The sequence below is a fragment of the Pteropus medius genome, unplaced genomic scaffold, assembly GCF_902729225.1.
Source record: "Pteropus medius unplaced genomic scaffold, Ma_sr-lr_union100, whole genome shotgun sequence".
Classification (NCBI taxonomy): domain Eukaryota; kingdom Metazoa; phylum Chordata; class Mammalia; order Chiroptera; family Pteropodidae; genus Pteropus; species Pteropus medius.
Window position 1 is genome coordinate 28,590,421 of NW_024355205.1, and position 12,356 is coordinate 28,602,776.

The 12,356-nt window shown below is 38.1% G+C and overlaps 1 protein-coding gene across 9 annotated transcripts in view; it reads right to left on the reverse strand.

Moving 5' to 3' along the window:
* The window catches only part of GRIK1 (glutamate ionotropic receptor kainate type subunit 1), a 336,286-nt gene that overhangs the window by 74,147 nt on the left and 249,783 nt on the right, over window positions 1-12,356 (reverse strand). For all 9 annotated transcript variants that reach the window (XM_039857657.1, XM_039857663.1, XM_039857662.1 and 6 more), the window contains one exon: window positions 10,250-10,393. In XM_039857657.1, coding sequence (XP_039713591.1) covers window positions 10,250-10,393 — 144 coding nt within the window. The remainder of the gene's footprint in view (window positions 1-10,249; window positions 10,394-12,356) is intronic.

Consider the following 12,356-nt stretch of genomic DNA (forward strand, 5'->3'; position numbering starts at 1 on the left):
AAGAGGAACTTTATAGTTTAGTACTCCAAACTGTGGACTGAGCAGTTGGGCAATTCTTGCAATGACGAGGGTAAATACTCTGGAGTAAATCTGACCAGCAAGCTTATATAGACTTTATTCCAGTGGGCTGCCCACGGGGGGTGAGCTTATCTCTTTACGTGATATTCCTGGGTTGTCCGACATGAGGTACAGAAAATGTAAGATTATTAGGATGGAAATGTAGTTGGACAGCCTTCTGTCCACTTTTGAGAACATTTACTGTAAGGACACAGACTCAGAGAATTTTGCGATCACTGAGACAAAGAGTGGATGTGGCTTGCCAAAGTCACATAGCTCATAAGTCATTGGATCAAGACTGGACTTTTTCTTGAAGTCTAAGATTTAAGTGTATGGGAGTGAGTGTATGAGTGAGTGTGTGTATGTCTGTGTATGTGCACGTGTGTGTGTGTGCATGTACACAGACATGTATTAGAAGCACAGCACCGTAACACATTATGAGAAATAGTTAATGGAAAGTTGTTATAGGCATATACTAATACACGTTATTAAGCTTTCCTTCTTTAAATGGATTGGTTTGTCCCCAAGTCATGAAAAGCACTTGAGTGGCTGAGCCAAACACACAAATCTAACAAAGGACGTTAGTTCTCTGGACTTCTAATGATCTTTGTTTAAAAAGATCTGAATTTGATTTTTACCGTAAGAATCTTTTAGCTTTAAACTACGGCTGATTTAAACTGGTTGCAGAGTTGTAGGTGTCAATACATTCCAGGCCTGAACACAACTGGAAAGCATTGCTTCTCCTTTTATTTGTATTTCAATAAGATTTTTATTTGTAGGGCAGTCTTTGGCAATTCCTTCTCTAGTTTCTGTTAATTGATTCATATAATCTGATCATAATTTTATTGATAAATATCAGTGTTTAGCACCATCATTTTTTGAAATGCAATTGAGCACTCTGTTTCTAGTCTGGAGATTCTCCAGAGCAATTAGTTATACTGAAAGAATCACCAAGGACGTTTTCAACATGATCCTTCAGCAAGGAGTCTCTCTTTTTGCTGAAAGAATGGGTCCATCAGCAATGCAGTATTTGAAAACAAATGCTGAGTATTAAAATGGCTATTGAGTCACATTTAAGAATTTTTGAAGACATTAGAGAGGTTATTCCAAAAGTCACTGCTCAATGGAAAAGGGAAAAATTGGAGTTATAAAATGCACATATTTTAAGAGGAGAAAATATGGTTCTGGTCCCTATGTTTTTGTAGGGGCTACCTGTTAACTCCGTGGCATTCTTCACTAGGTCTTGTGTTATTTTAACTAAGTTAACTATTAACTATTTGCATTATGTCAACTATACGTTTATTATATACTTATACATAATAATTATATGTTATGTTAACTCTTTGTGTTAGCTATCTCTTCTCCAATTGATTGTTAATTTCTTGATGGCAGGAATTGTTTTTCTTATTTTTGAATTCCACTATCTACATTTGATTGATATCAAAAATGTTTATGGAGGAAGTGATTGAATAAAGTAGCACTTCTAAGAGTTACATACTTCTAAGTAGTGGAGGAAAGGGAGAGAGGAGGTAGCAAGACCTGGATATTGGATATTCTGCCTACTGGTTATGATACCTAATAAAGGATATAAGATTACATGACAAGAAACAAATATCTGTGTCCTACCCTATTGTCCTGTCCCTTTTTCTCTCGTCCTGGAAAGATCTGGACAAGCAGACTGTATAAACTGCAGATCAAAGAGTTAAAATAATTTGACCTCCTCAAGGGTCTGCTGGTGAAATTGGAGATTTGCACAGAGCACATGGTATAGATATAGTTAAAAGTGGAAATTTCGTTCATTTGTAGCTTCAAAATTACTCCTCAGTCCCACTCTAAAGAAATTTTTGAATTTCAAACGCTTTCCAAGTTTAGAATTTCATTTTTCATGCTGTGAATATGCATGAAATGAATGACACCTTTGGGTATTTATTAACTCCCTAATTGATGTAACCATTCATTTAGAAAATTTTTGTTTTGCTAACACTTTATCATGGAATTACTAACAGTAAGATCAAGAGATGAAGGTACTTTGGGGGAGATGGTGCAAAGAAAAGAAAACAAAGACTTTCATAGATTTCAAAAATTTGTCAACACTTTGCTCTGTATCCTGAATAGAAGAGTCAACAACCATAATTCATTGTGGTGTTATTTCATTTGTTTTTAATTAAAAGAGGCTCCTTCTATATCTATTGTATAGATAGACTGATGGACTAACTATACTATTACTGTCTTAGTCAGGTCCCCAGAGTATGGTACAATGACAAATATCTGAAATTCACTCTCAATCTAAGCAATGTAATCTCTGTCCAGTCACCCTCAATTTTAAGCCAGTTCTCTGAAAAGCTATTTAAAAACAAATCTAAAGTATACATAATAATGGTGATGAAAATAAACATTAAACAAAGGAAGAAATGATAAACATAACCTTTAGACCGCATAACTTCCTTGGATGTCAGCTATTTCAGGAACTGAAACGATGCATTTATCATATTCTCATCTGTTCGATATATAATTATTTTAACTATTATGTGTGTTGTTTATAACCCATTATCTTGCAATAACAGCTTGCATGGATCACTGCATAATTTAAAAATATAATAGCTCTTCTTGCCAATATTTGATTTCCAACTCTAAATCTGCTGACTTTAACTATATCTATGCCATGCACTCTGTGTAAACTTATTTTTATTTCCTAAGGATTTATTTTAGAATATCCACATGGCTTTTCTTTTTCGATAAACTAGTTTGCTTTGACACTGGTTAGTTTGGTGACTTGTGCGTCAAAATGTAATAAATGGGCTTCTGTACTTGCAAGACAACTAAATGGGCAAGAACACAAATCTGAGAACCAGTAGGTGCGAAGTGAGTGGGAATAGAGTACGTGTCTAATTATGTAGATAATGTGATCAATTAAACCTGGAAATCAAATCACTCAGTCTTGAATTACTCAAATTACTTTGGTCATATTAGTCAGATTATTGTCTTTGTTGAGTAGATAATAATTCTTATAGTTAATATGTTCTTTGTCTATGAGGGTAAAAATTTAGATCCTATGTGGGTTTAATTTATATCTATCTCTGGTTAGCCTGGTTGGATGAGATATTGTATTAAGAAAACATTTATTTATTTAGTCACCAAGATTTACTGAGCATTTGAACTGTGGCGAGTTCAAACTGAGTGCTATAAGCTTAAAATACAAACTCGATTTCAAAGAGCTGTTATGAAAATAAAATAATAATTTTATATTGATTAAATGTTAAAATAATATTTTTGGTCTATTGGGGTAAGTAAAATATGTTATTAAAATTAATTTCACCTGTTTGATTTTATTTTTTAATATGGCTACTAGAAAAATCTAATATCTATGTGACTCACATTTTTCTATTGGACAGTACTGAGATATTTTCTATTTTATATAAAATAAGAATGCCTGTTTCTTTCTTTAAGAACCCCTGCATACCCTACCCTATTATGAGCTTCTTTTTCTTTTTCTTTTTGATAATCATTGTCATCATCTGGTGTACTATATTTCCTTTTATATATGTCTGATTCCCCCACTAGAATATCAGCTCCATGAGAATGAGGACTTTGTTCTATTTAGTGAGCGTTGCTGGTCTCTAGAATAGGGTCTGCCACATACAAGGTGTTCAGTAAATATTTATTAACTAAATGAATGATGGAATACTAGATTTCAATGAAAATGAATGAACCAGATACATAAATATGCATCAACTTAGATATATTTCAAAACTTAAGATTGATTGGAAAGGCAAACTTCTGAATGACACACACACACAAATACATATGCCCACATAAATACACATACATAAATATGCACATACATATACATGTCTATGTATATATGTATTATAAAATGACATTAAGTAAGTTAAACACATCTCTGCATGTGCACTCATACATGCAAACACACAAACATAACAGATTGCGGTAGAGAAAGTAAATTCTTCAATCAATGTGATGGGGAGCAAGGATATGAGTAGCTAAATGGGAGAAAGGGTAACTGACACGAGTCTCTGAAGACTGTCTTATAAATACAAATGTTATTTAGAATCATAGAAACTAAAGAGAATTTGGCAGAACCTATGCTGACACCTACTTTCAGCATTTCTGACAGGTGACTGGTCACCCAGTAACAACTTCAGGGACAGAATAACAGAAAATGTAAGTGTTTCCAAAGAGTAGATAGAAGTTGGACTGAGTATCCTGCCAGATCCAATGTCATCTAATTAATCCAAGGGACAGCTTATCCTGGCAATCAAATTAAGTGGCATGTGATAATGGGAAGTGTTATTCAGTAGAGCCACAGTAGATTACCAACATGTCAGAGCTTATGTTTCTCCAGGGATTTTAATTTTTTTTTCAACTCTGTAATTTTTCACATGGATCCCATATAGTAAAAGCAAAACAAAATGAAAAAAATAAAAAAAAAATCCCACAGAAAATTAAATACTGGCCTACTAAGTAAAAGTCTAAATAAATATTAAGGCAGATATAAGTGCCCGAGTGGAGAATTTTATCTTTTACTTTTTGATTTTTAAAAGCTTGAATTTTAAATATCTTATTTACATATTCAAATTTATAACCTTCATTCCATAAAAATAAAACTAATAAATTACATTTTTATAGCAAGACAATGCCAGAAAGTTGCCCATATTTTATATAGGTCTCAGTGAAATCCCATATACATTGGTATCTGGAGATAATTTTTCACTAGTATATAGTAAATTTGTTTTGGACAAGATCAATTAGGAACTAGTTGTATAGTTTAAAATCAAGTATTAGTTCCGCAAAATTTATAACTAATTTGCTAAATTTTAGTTTCCTGGGTCCAGCACAACAAGCATCTTCTATTTTTTATTTTATTTTTATTTTTTTAAATTTTTTGCCTGTGTGCATATCTTTTTTTTTTTTTCTTTAATAAGCATCTTTTAAATGCCTACAATGTACAGACATAGTGCTCTGAGGACACAAAGATAAACTGACTTTCTTCTTATCCATGGGAAAGATCTTACAGTGTCTGAATGAAGCATGTTAAGTGCTAGCATAGAGACATGCAGGAGCTATGTTGTCCAGTAGAGGACCAATCTCCAAAGAGAAGTTCAGGAGATGCTCACTAGAGAAAATGAATTCTGAGTAAGAGAGTCCAAGTGGAACATGGGAGACAGTGCTTTCCAGGCTGAAAGGAGTATGACAGAGAGATGTTACAATGCATGTTTTAATCCGAAAAAGAAAAACTCATGTATCTCCACTATTTGAGAATAGCATGGTGGATGCAGGAAGCTACAAGCAAATTTGTGTTTCTAGAGGGCAGAATACTTACTATGCATTTATGTACATCGCTTTGCTTATATGTGAAATAGGTTGGCTGCTGTTAGAGATTCAGAAGACCAACGGCTGACCCAAACATGAGAAAGTTAGGGTGGACTATAGACTATGGTTTGACTCCCAAGTGACAAACAAGGGCTACATGAGAGCTGACCAATCGAGGTGGTGGGCCAACCAGGGGAAGTCTGTCGCATCACAATTAGAGGCATTCGCAGAATTTCCAAGGAAGGAATGGGTGTTTCCCATGGACCAGATTTGGATCCAGAGTTTGTTGGTGGGATCGTCCTGGGTTATATAGCCAATAGAACTGTCAAGAGGGGTGAGAGACTTCAACAGGAAGAGCAGGAGGCATACTACTGGAGGTCATCAGGCTGAGGAAGCAATGCATGCTTCCATCTGAAACAGATCTGTTACTTAGGTCATAGAAACATCAGGAGAGACTGCCGCACAGGAAATCATACAGTCAAAGAAAGCGCTTTGAGAACAAGAGTTAGCTTTAAAAATCTCCCAGGCCCAATGAGGCTACCCGCTTAAATTACCTGCTGATTTCTGAGAGCACAGCGTAGCCCCAAGCAAGAAGTGTCCAGTTGTAATATAGGGTCTGTAACCCAGAAAACAGTTAAGGACCACTGCCATAACCTAAAATTTGTAATTCACTTCATTGTACTCACAGCTCTCTGCCCTTCTCAGCACCTGTCATCATCTCTCCAGTTGCCTCAGTGAGCTCATTCCTTCTGCAGCTGCTGCCACTGCTTTCCCCACAGCCAGCTAGAACTTACTCTGGATTCAGAGGGACTCTGATCTCAGACAGGAAGTAATTCAGCTTCCTCAGCATTCACATTCAGCTGTCGTTTCCCAAACTGACCTGAGATGTGGTTTGGCAGGGTTTCTTGCTGGTTCAGCCCAGCTGATGATTACCCAGCATCTTGGGGCCTTTCCTGGACAGTCGTGTGTGTGCTCCATGATCAAAAGTTCCCTTATTCCCTGGCATGGTTGCAATTGGCCTGCTGTAGGCTGCATGCCCATCTCCATGGAACTCCTAATTTTCCACTACTAGTTCCTATTCTCCTTTTTGCAAACCCTGCTACTTCATCTTGGGCTTCAGTAATAATAATGATGATGCTAATAATAACAATCTCAAGCACACGGTGCTAACATATGCTGGGCAATGTACTAAATGTTCTATGTGCTCTGCCTCATTTCTTCCTGACAACTGCTTTACATGATAAACATTTTTAGCAGAACCTTCCATTTAATGAGAGCTATGCTTTATTGAGCAACCGCTGCATGCCAGCCATTTGCTCGGCTGTGCTATAATATATGTAACTGCCACAAACGTATAGGGTGGGTATTTTTATACCCATTTTATAAAAGAGGCCTCCGAGAAAGACATTAAATGGCTAAGTTTACGCAAATGGTAATCTGTGATTAAATCTCAGGGTGTACACTCCTGTTACTAGAGTTATGAAAGCCGTCCTGTTCCAGAGACCCCCTGCCCCACATCCCCATCAGAACTAGGACCCCGGTCCACAAGTCCAGTCTAAGCCCTGGCACTATCCTATTGAACTGTTACTACATGGGTTATTCATGTACTGAGTGTGTCCTATGGTACTTGCGTATAGATTGTATGTGAACTAGGGACTCAAGACTGGAAAAGTACGGCTTGGAGATAGACATGCAAATCATTTTGGTGGTGTAACAACAATCATAATAAATGAGGAGCCAACATCGATGGGTCAGGGCTGGAAGATAGGAGCTAGTGCTTAACTTGAGACATAAAGGATGACCCGGAGGAGGCATTCAGTCAGAGGTGAGAGAATTTGGTAGGAGCATGTGGCAAGTTCAGGGGGTTACAAAAAGTTGTGGGATGGGCCAGCGGATCAGGAACCAGATCTCTAGAGACCCTGCTCATCCTGCTGAGTGTGGGTTTCATCCTGAGGCATAGGAAAGCTTCTACTGAAGCCTGCCTTTACTCCACTATGTGGAATTGGTAGTAGTAGATAGTAGAAACCACATCTAATTTGCCGGGGGAGTGGGGGAGGGAGATTTTCTCCTAGAGAGTGAAATTAACATTACTTATATAAAGGAGTTCCAGTATTGCTTGTTGAGTAGGAATCTATAATCTCCTAATATGCATTTGTTTAGCAAATGCCCTGAGAGATGACATTATAACACACTCTATGATGTTTAAAATATTCTTCAATTCTTTCCCTCTTTCTAGTCAGCCTACAACACTGACAAGCAGTTAGCCTGAGAGACCTGTCGAAAAGGCTTACTGATTCTCAGTGACAAGCGGTGTTAGGGATTAGTGCGCATGCAACTACTTCTCTGCTGGGGAAGTTTACCTCCTGTGACAATGCGATCTTCACCCCATAAATTCAGTCTGCTGAACTGTTCCTTTACATTGCTTCTGATCATAGTTTCGGGAATTGTTTGGAAAGTGATAGTTACTAAAAGAAAGGAAGTTTTAGGACTAAATACCTTCGTTTATGTTTCCTAATAAAGCCCGATGCCTGCAAAATTTTGTTGAATTATGTATTCCTTGAATGAAACATCTGCATTTTGTCACTTTTGCACCTTTAAGTTTGCTTCAGAAGCCCCTCAGTGCCAATCCTTCCACAGGCTGGGGTGTTGCACCTGGTTACCTCCACCCTCCCCACCCCCGCTCCTATCTTCTCTGCATGTGCCTACACCTTGACAAAGGTAGCATCTGGCATCTTGGCTCAGAGACAAAAGAGAAGATGAGAACAACGGTGATAAAGGTTTTTCTAATGCATCCTGTCCTTTTCCTTTCCACCTCCAACTATGGAGTCTGAGAATGGAGAATTCACTTTTTGGAGTAAATGTATGTAAAATGCTTTCTTGCTTTCAATGTGGTCCCTCATTTCAGAGCTCATTATTTTTTAAAACATATCTATATGTGGTTTGGTAATTTCACCTTCTTAGGCAACTTAAGTACAAGCCAAAAGGAGCATGGGGTGCTCCAAGTGTTTGATCTCCAGCTTTCATGTGGCTTCATTGCCTCTCCTTACACTAGTGTGAGATAAAAAGAAACCAGCTGTTTTCTTGTTAAAGATCAAGGTGCTTACGGTGGTGATTCAGGACATAACCATGATCACGGCAGAGGAGAGGCTGTGTAATGTTTTTCTATTAGGCACAGTATGTCAGATTTATGAGCTGTCAGAAAGGGTATTTCATTTCATGCCTATTTGTGATTTTTTTTGTCGTCGTTTTTGATAATGCCAGTTTTAAATTTCTGGCATTATCTTCAGTAAATGGAACGAGGCTGTTATTAGTGGTTCATTCCAGTGGTAAGAGAATAGCTAATATTTCAGATCCTTACTGTGTTCTGGCATTGTTCTTCACGAGTATCACCTCACTTTTTATCCTCACAATAATGCTGTGAGCCAGAAGGCGTTATCCCCATTTTACAGATGAGAAAACAGACACAAAGAGTTTAAGTATCTTGTCCTGGTGACATCACTCATAAACTTAGTGGTACTGAGATTTAAACCCAAGGAACCTGGCCAGGAGTAGGGTGAGGTAAGAGGGACCCAAAGCACAACATTTAAGAAAGTGCTCCCTCTTAGTCTCCTTTAGTGCAGAGTTCCAACCTGAGTGTAAGTGCCTCCTTAAATCATGTGCTCAGGACACTGCTGCTTTCTGCATCCTAGTCTCAGCCTTGCAGGTAACCTTACTTTGGAGCCTGCATACTGTTGATGCTCATCCATCCTGCCTCTCTGGTCCTCACCCTTACAGACTAGAGTCATCTTTTAATGGGGAAGTAGACTGAACAGCCTGAGAGAGTCTGTAGGTGCTGAAGAGACCAGCAGAGATAGAGGCCAAAGCAGTTGTTTTTCTTGGATGTCCCCCTTGTTCTTAGCAGGGCTTTTTCTCTTACTATTTGTTTCCTCCCATTCTTCTCTTTCAAGGCTTTATCTCACCCCAACCTTCCCCAGTACAGAGAGGAAAAAAGATACTCTTTATCTGAGGTGTAACTCTCTGCATCCCATAGAGAAAGCATTGGAGCAGTGTCATGGAGTATAGTACACATTCAGTCAGGCCTGGCTGCTTGCAAATATCTTATTTCACCTTGTCAAGTCCAGACAAACCCTCAAGTATATGTTGGGGTCAAGGATAATTCAAGGATACATATCCATTAGGAGTTTTGAGATCTTAGAACAGGATCTTGTGAAGGAAAGCCAATTTATTTTAAAGAAAAGGAAAGGGTAGGGGCTAGTCCTGGATCTCAGAGCGATAATGAACTCTCCTCCCCCAAATATCCTGTCCTCTCGGTAAATAGCTTCTGCACTGGATGTTCTGCATGGAACTGGACTTTGCCAGTTAGTTGATAAATGGCACAATAATCGGAATATCATTAGTACAAAGGGTTCCTTCTGCTCAGTCCTGTACAAACCAAGACATAGGAGACCACTGACGGCCCTTGTTTAGTGGGAATTTATATGAGCTGACAATGTAGGAACTTTCTCTGGTACCTTCAGTGATGGACCACTCACTTCTTGACTCAACAGGCCCCGGGATAAATACCTATGAACTCTATAAACATCTGTGGAGGACCAGCGCATGTGAGGCCATCGTTGAAATGGAGGAGGATCAATATTATGATTTGATAGCTTCTTTAAACTTCTCAGCATCACAGTGGAAATTTACTGGTAGTTCCAGACAATCTTTTACCAATAAAGTCTCAACAAACTGGTTGAAGATGGCTTCTCCTCCCTTGTAGACATCATGCCAACAGAGCCATATGGAAAGGACCACACACGATTGACAAGTCACACAGTGCTAAGCTGAAGAAAGAACTGGGCTACAAGTGAACAGTACTGACCTCTTTAATCAGGTTCATAAACCTGGGTCCAAGGCGCCATGGCTTGTGGCGATGGCACTGTAGGGAGCTGACGGTCAGCTGGGAAGCCCGGTGGGAGGCGATAGCCACCATATACACAGCATCGTACATCAGAGCCGCGTCAGTCTGCGGAGGAAAACATACAGTTTCAATCCCATCTTTACTTACCTTCCTTTCCTTATGTAATCACTGCCTGCTTCCTTATCCCTTATATGTCTGATCTCAACAGACATTTATTCTCCAGCTGAACAGTTTTTATTCTCCAATAACTATTTCTCTCTAAAATAATACCTCATGCTCCAAAGTAAATTGGAATCATAGCTCTGCTTTGTTTTTAGATCTTAAAAAAAACACATCTCAGATCAGCTATGAAAGACTTGATTCAGGGAACAAATATTTTTGGAGCATCTTCTATGTTAAGCAGGGTGTTAAATCCATTATATTGAGTTAAAAGCTACTAAAGCTTCATATTTCAATATCAGATTTTGTGTCCAGTATTTAATCTACATCTATTTATCAATCTCTTTATTTGTTTAAATTTGGTAGAAAGAAACTGCTGGAAGTAAAACTAACAGCTGATTTCCAGAAAAGTATACTTATGTTGGTCACTTCCCTTTACCAGAGTCAAGAAGATTGTTAGTCATGGGATTAAATTCAACAGCAAATTTCGGGAAACCCTCTGAAGAACAGACATGTGTAAACTTCCTCAGAATACGGGTGTTCTTGTCATCATTTACTTTCCTGATAGAGATTTAAGTAGCCATTCCATTCGGGGGCTGAGCATCTCATTCTTCCCTTCCTCATGAAATTTCTCTCATTTGTAAGATTTCACAAAAGACTTCTAGCGTTTTATAAACTATACTGCCCTATGGTTTTATTTACGAATAAGATCTTATAATACCTTCACATTTTACTTAAGGGTTTTTAGAGCAACTTCAAATATATTAGCTCATTTGAAGTTCTCAACAACCCCACAAAATAAGCAGAACAGATAGATAAAACTATTTGTTATGTAGGAAAACTGACCTCTACACAGTATATTGATTCGGCGTAAGTTATGTCGCCTGTAGAGCAGGAACAAGGGTTCCATTCCAAGATGAAAACAGAGTTCAGAGCTCATCCCCTTAGCTGCTATGTTATGGAGAGCTGGACCTTTAGGGAATATACTTTTTAAATATATTCGTATGTGTATTTACTAAGTGGCCAAGTGATTGATTTGATAGATAAGTATGAGGAGAGAAATTTCAATGACCTAATTTTTTTATAAATTTAAATTAGAAAGAATTTTGACTTCCTTTGTCAAGGCTGCCTCTGCACTGGGCTGAGTAAAAACATGGTTTAAAACTGTAGGCCTGATCGGTGCTTTTCAAATTCGAAGAAGAAAACCATTTATTCTGAAAGTATCCTTCCCCTTGTCATACTATGTTTTCTTAGAGGAGACGTTTACTATTTTATAGCACTATAAACTATCATTGAATTTCCTCCCCTTTTCAGTTTTATGCTGGAGGCCTGCCTCCTGAATAGCAACTCTCAAGTCATTTTAGGTAAATGTAAAAGAAATTGGCTTGTGTTTCAAATTTTATTTTTCCAAATGTGTGTATATTCACATTTTATTTACATTGAAATCCTGAATGAAACCACACTGCTCAATGCCCCTAAGAGAATCTTTTTACCACAATGTGGATCACGAAACAAGTATATTAAAAGCGGGCCTCTCTCAGATGCACAGTGTTTTGGTTATTACAATAATGTGCAAACAGGGTTAACTCAGAGAGCTTGAGATATTCAAACCCTGAACATGCCAAAGAAAGGACTGGCCTTTGACTGGCTCCTGGGGGATAATCTCTAACCCTTGGAACATTCTGCCTGATCATAGAATCTTTGTATCTCTGGGGTTTTGGGTAATGCCAGATAGTTGATGCTAACAATGTGATTTATAGTGACATCACGATGTATAGTGACTGCCTATTTTTGTTCACCTGGGGCCTTGGGCTATGCTGTATCAGTTTGACCTATGGAATGGCTAGAGACTGAGTAGCTAAGGTTAGCCTATATGGGTACTCGATGCCTGTGTGACTGACCCCCAGTA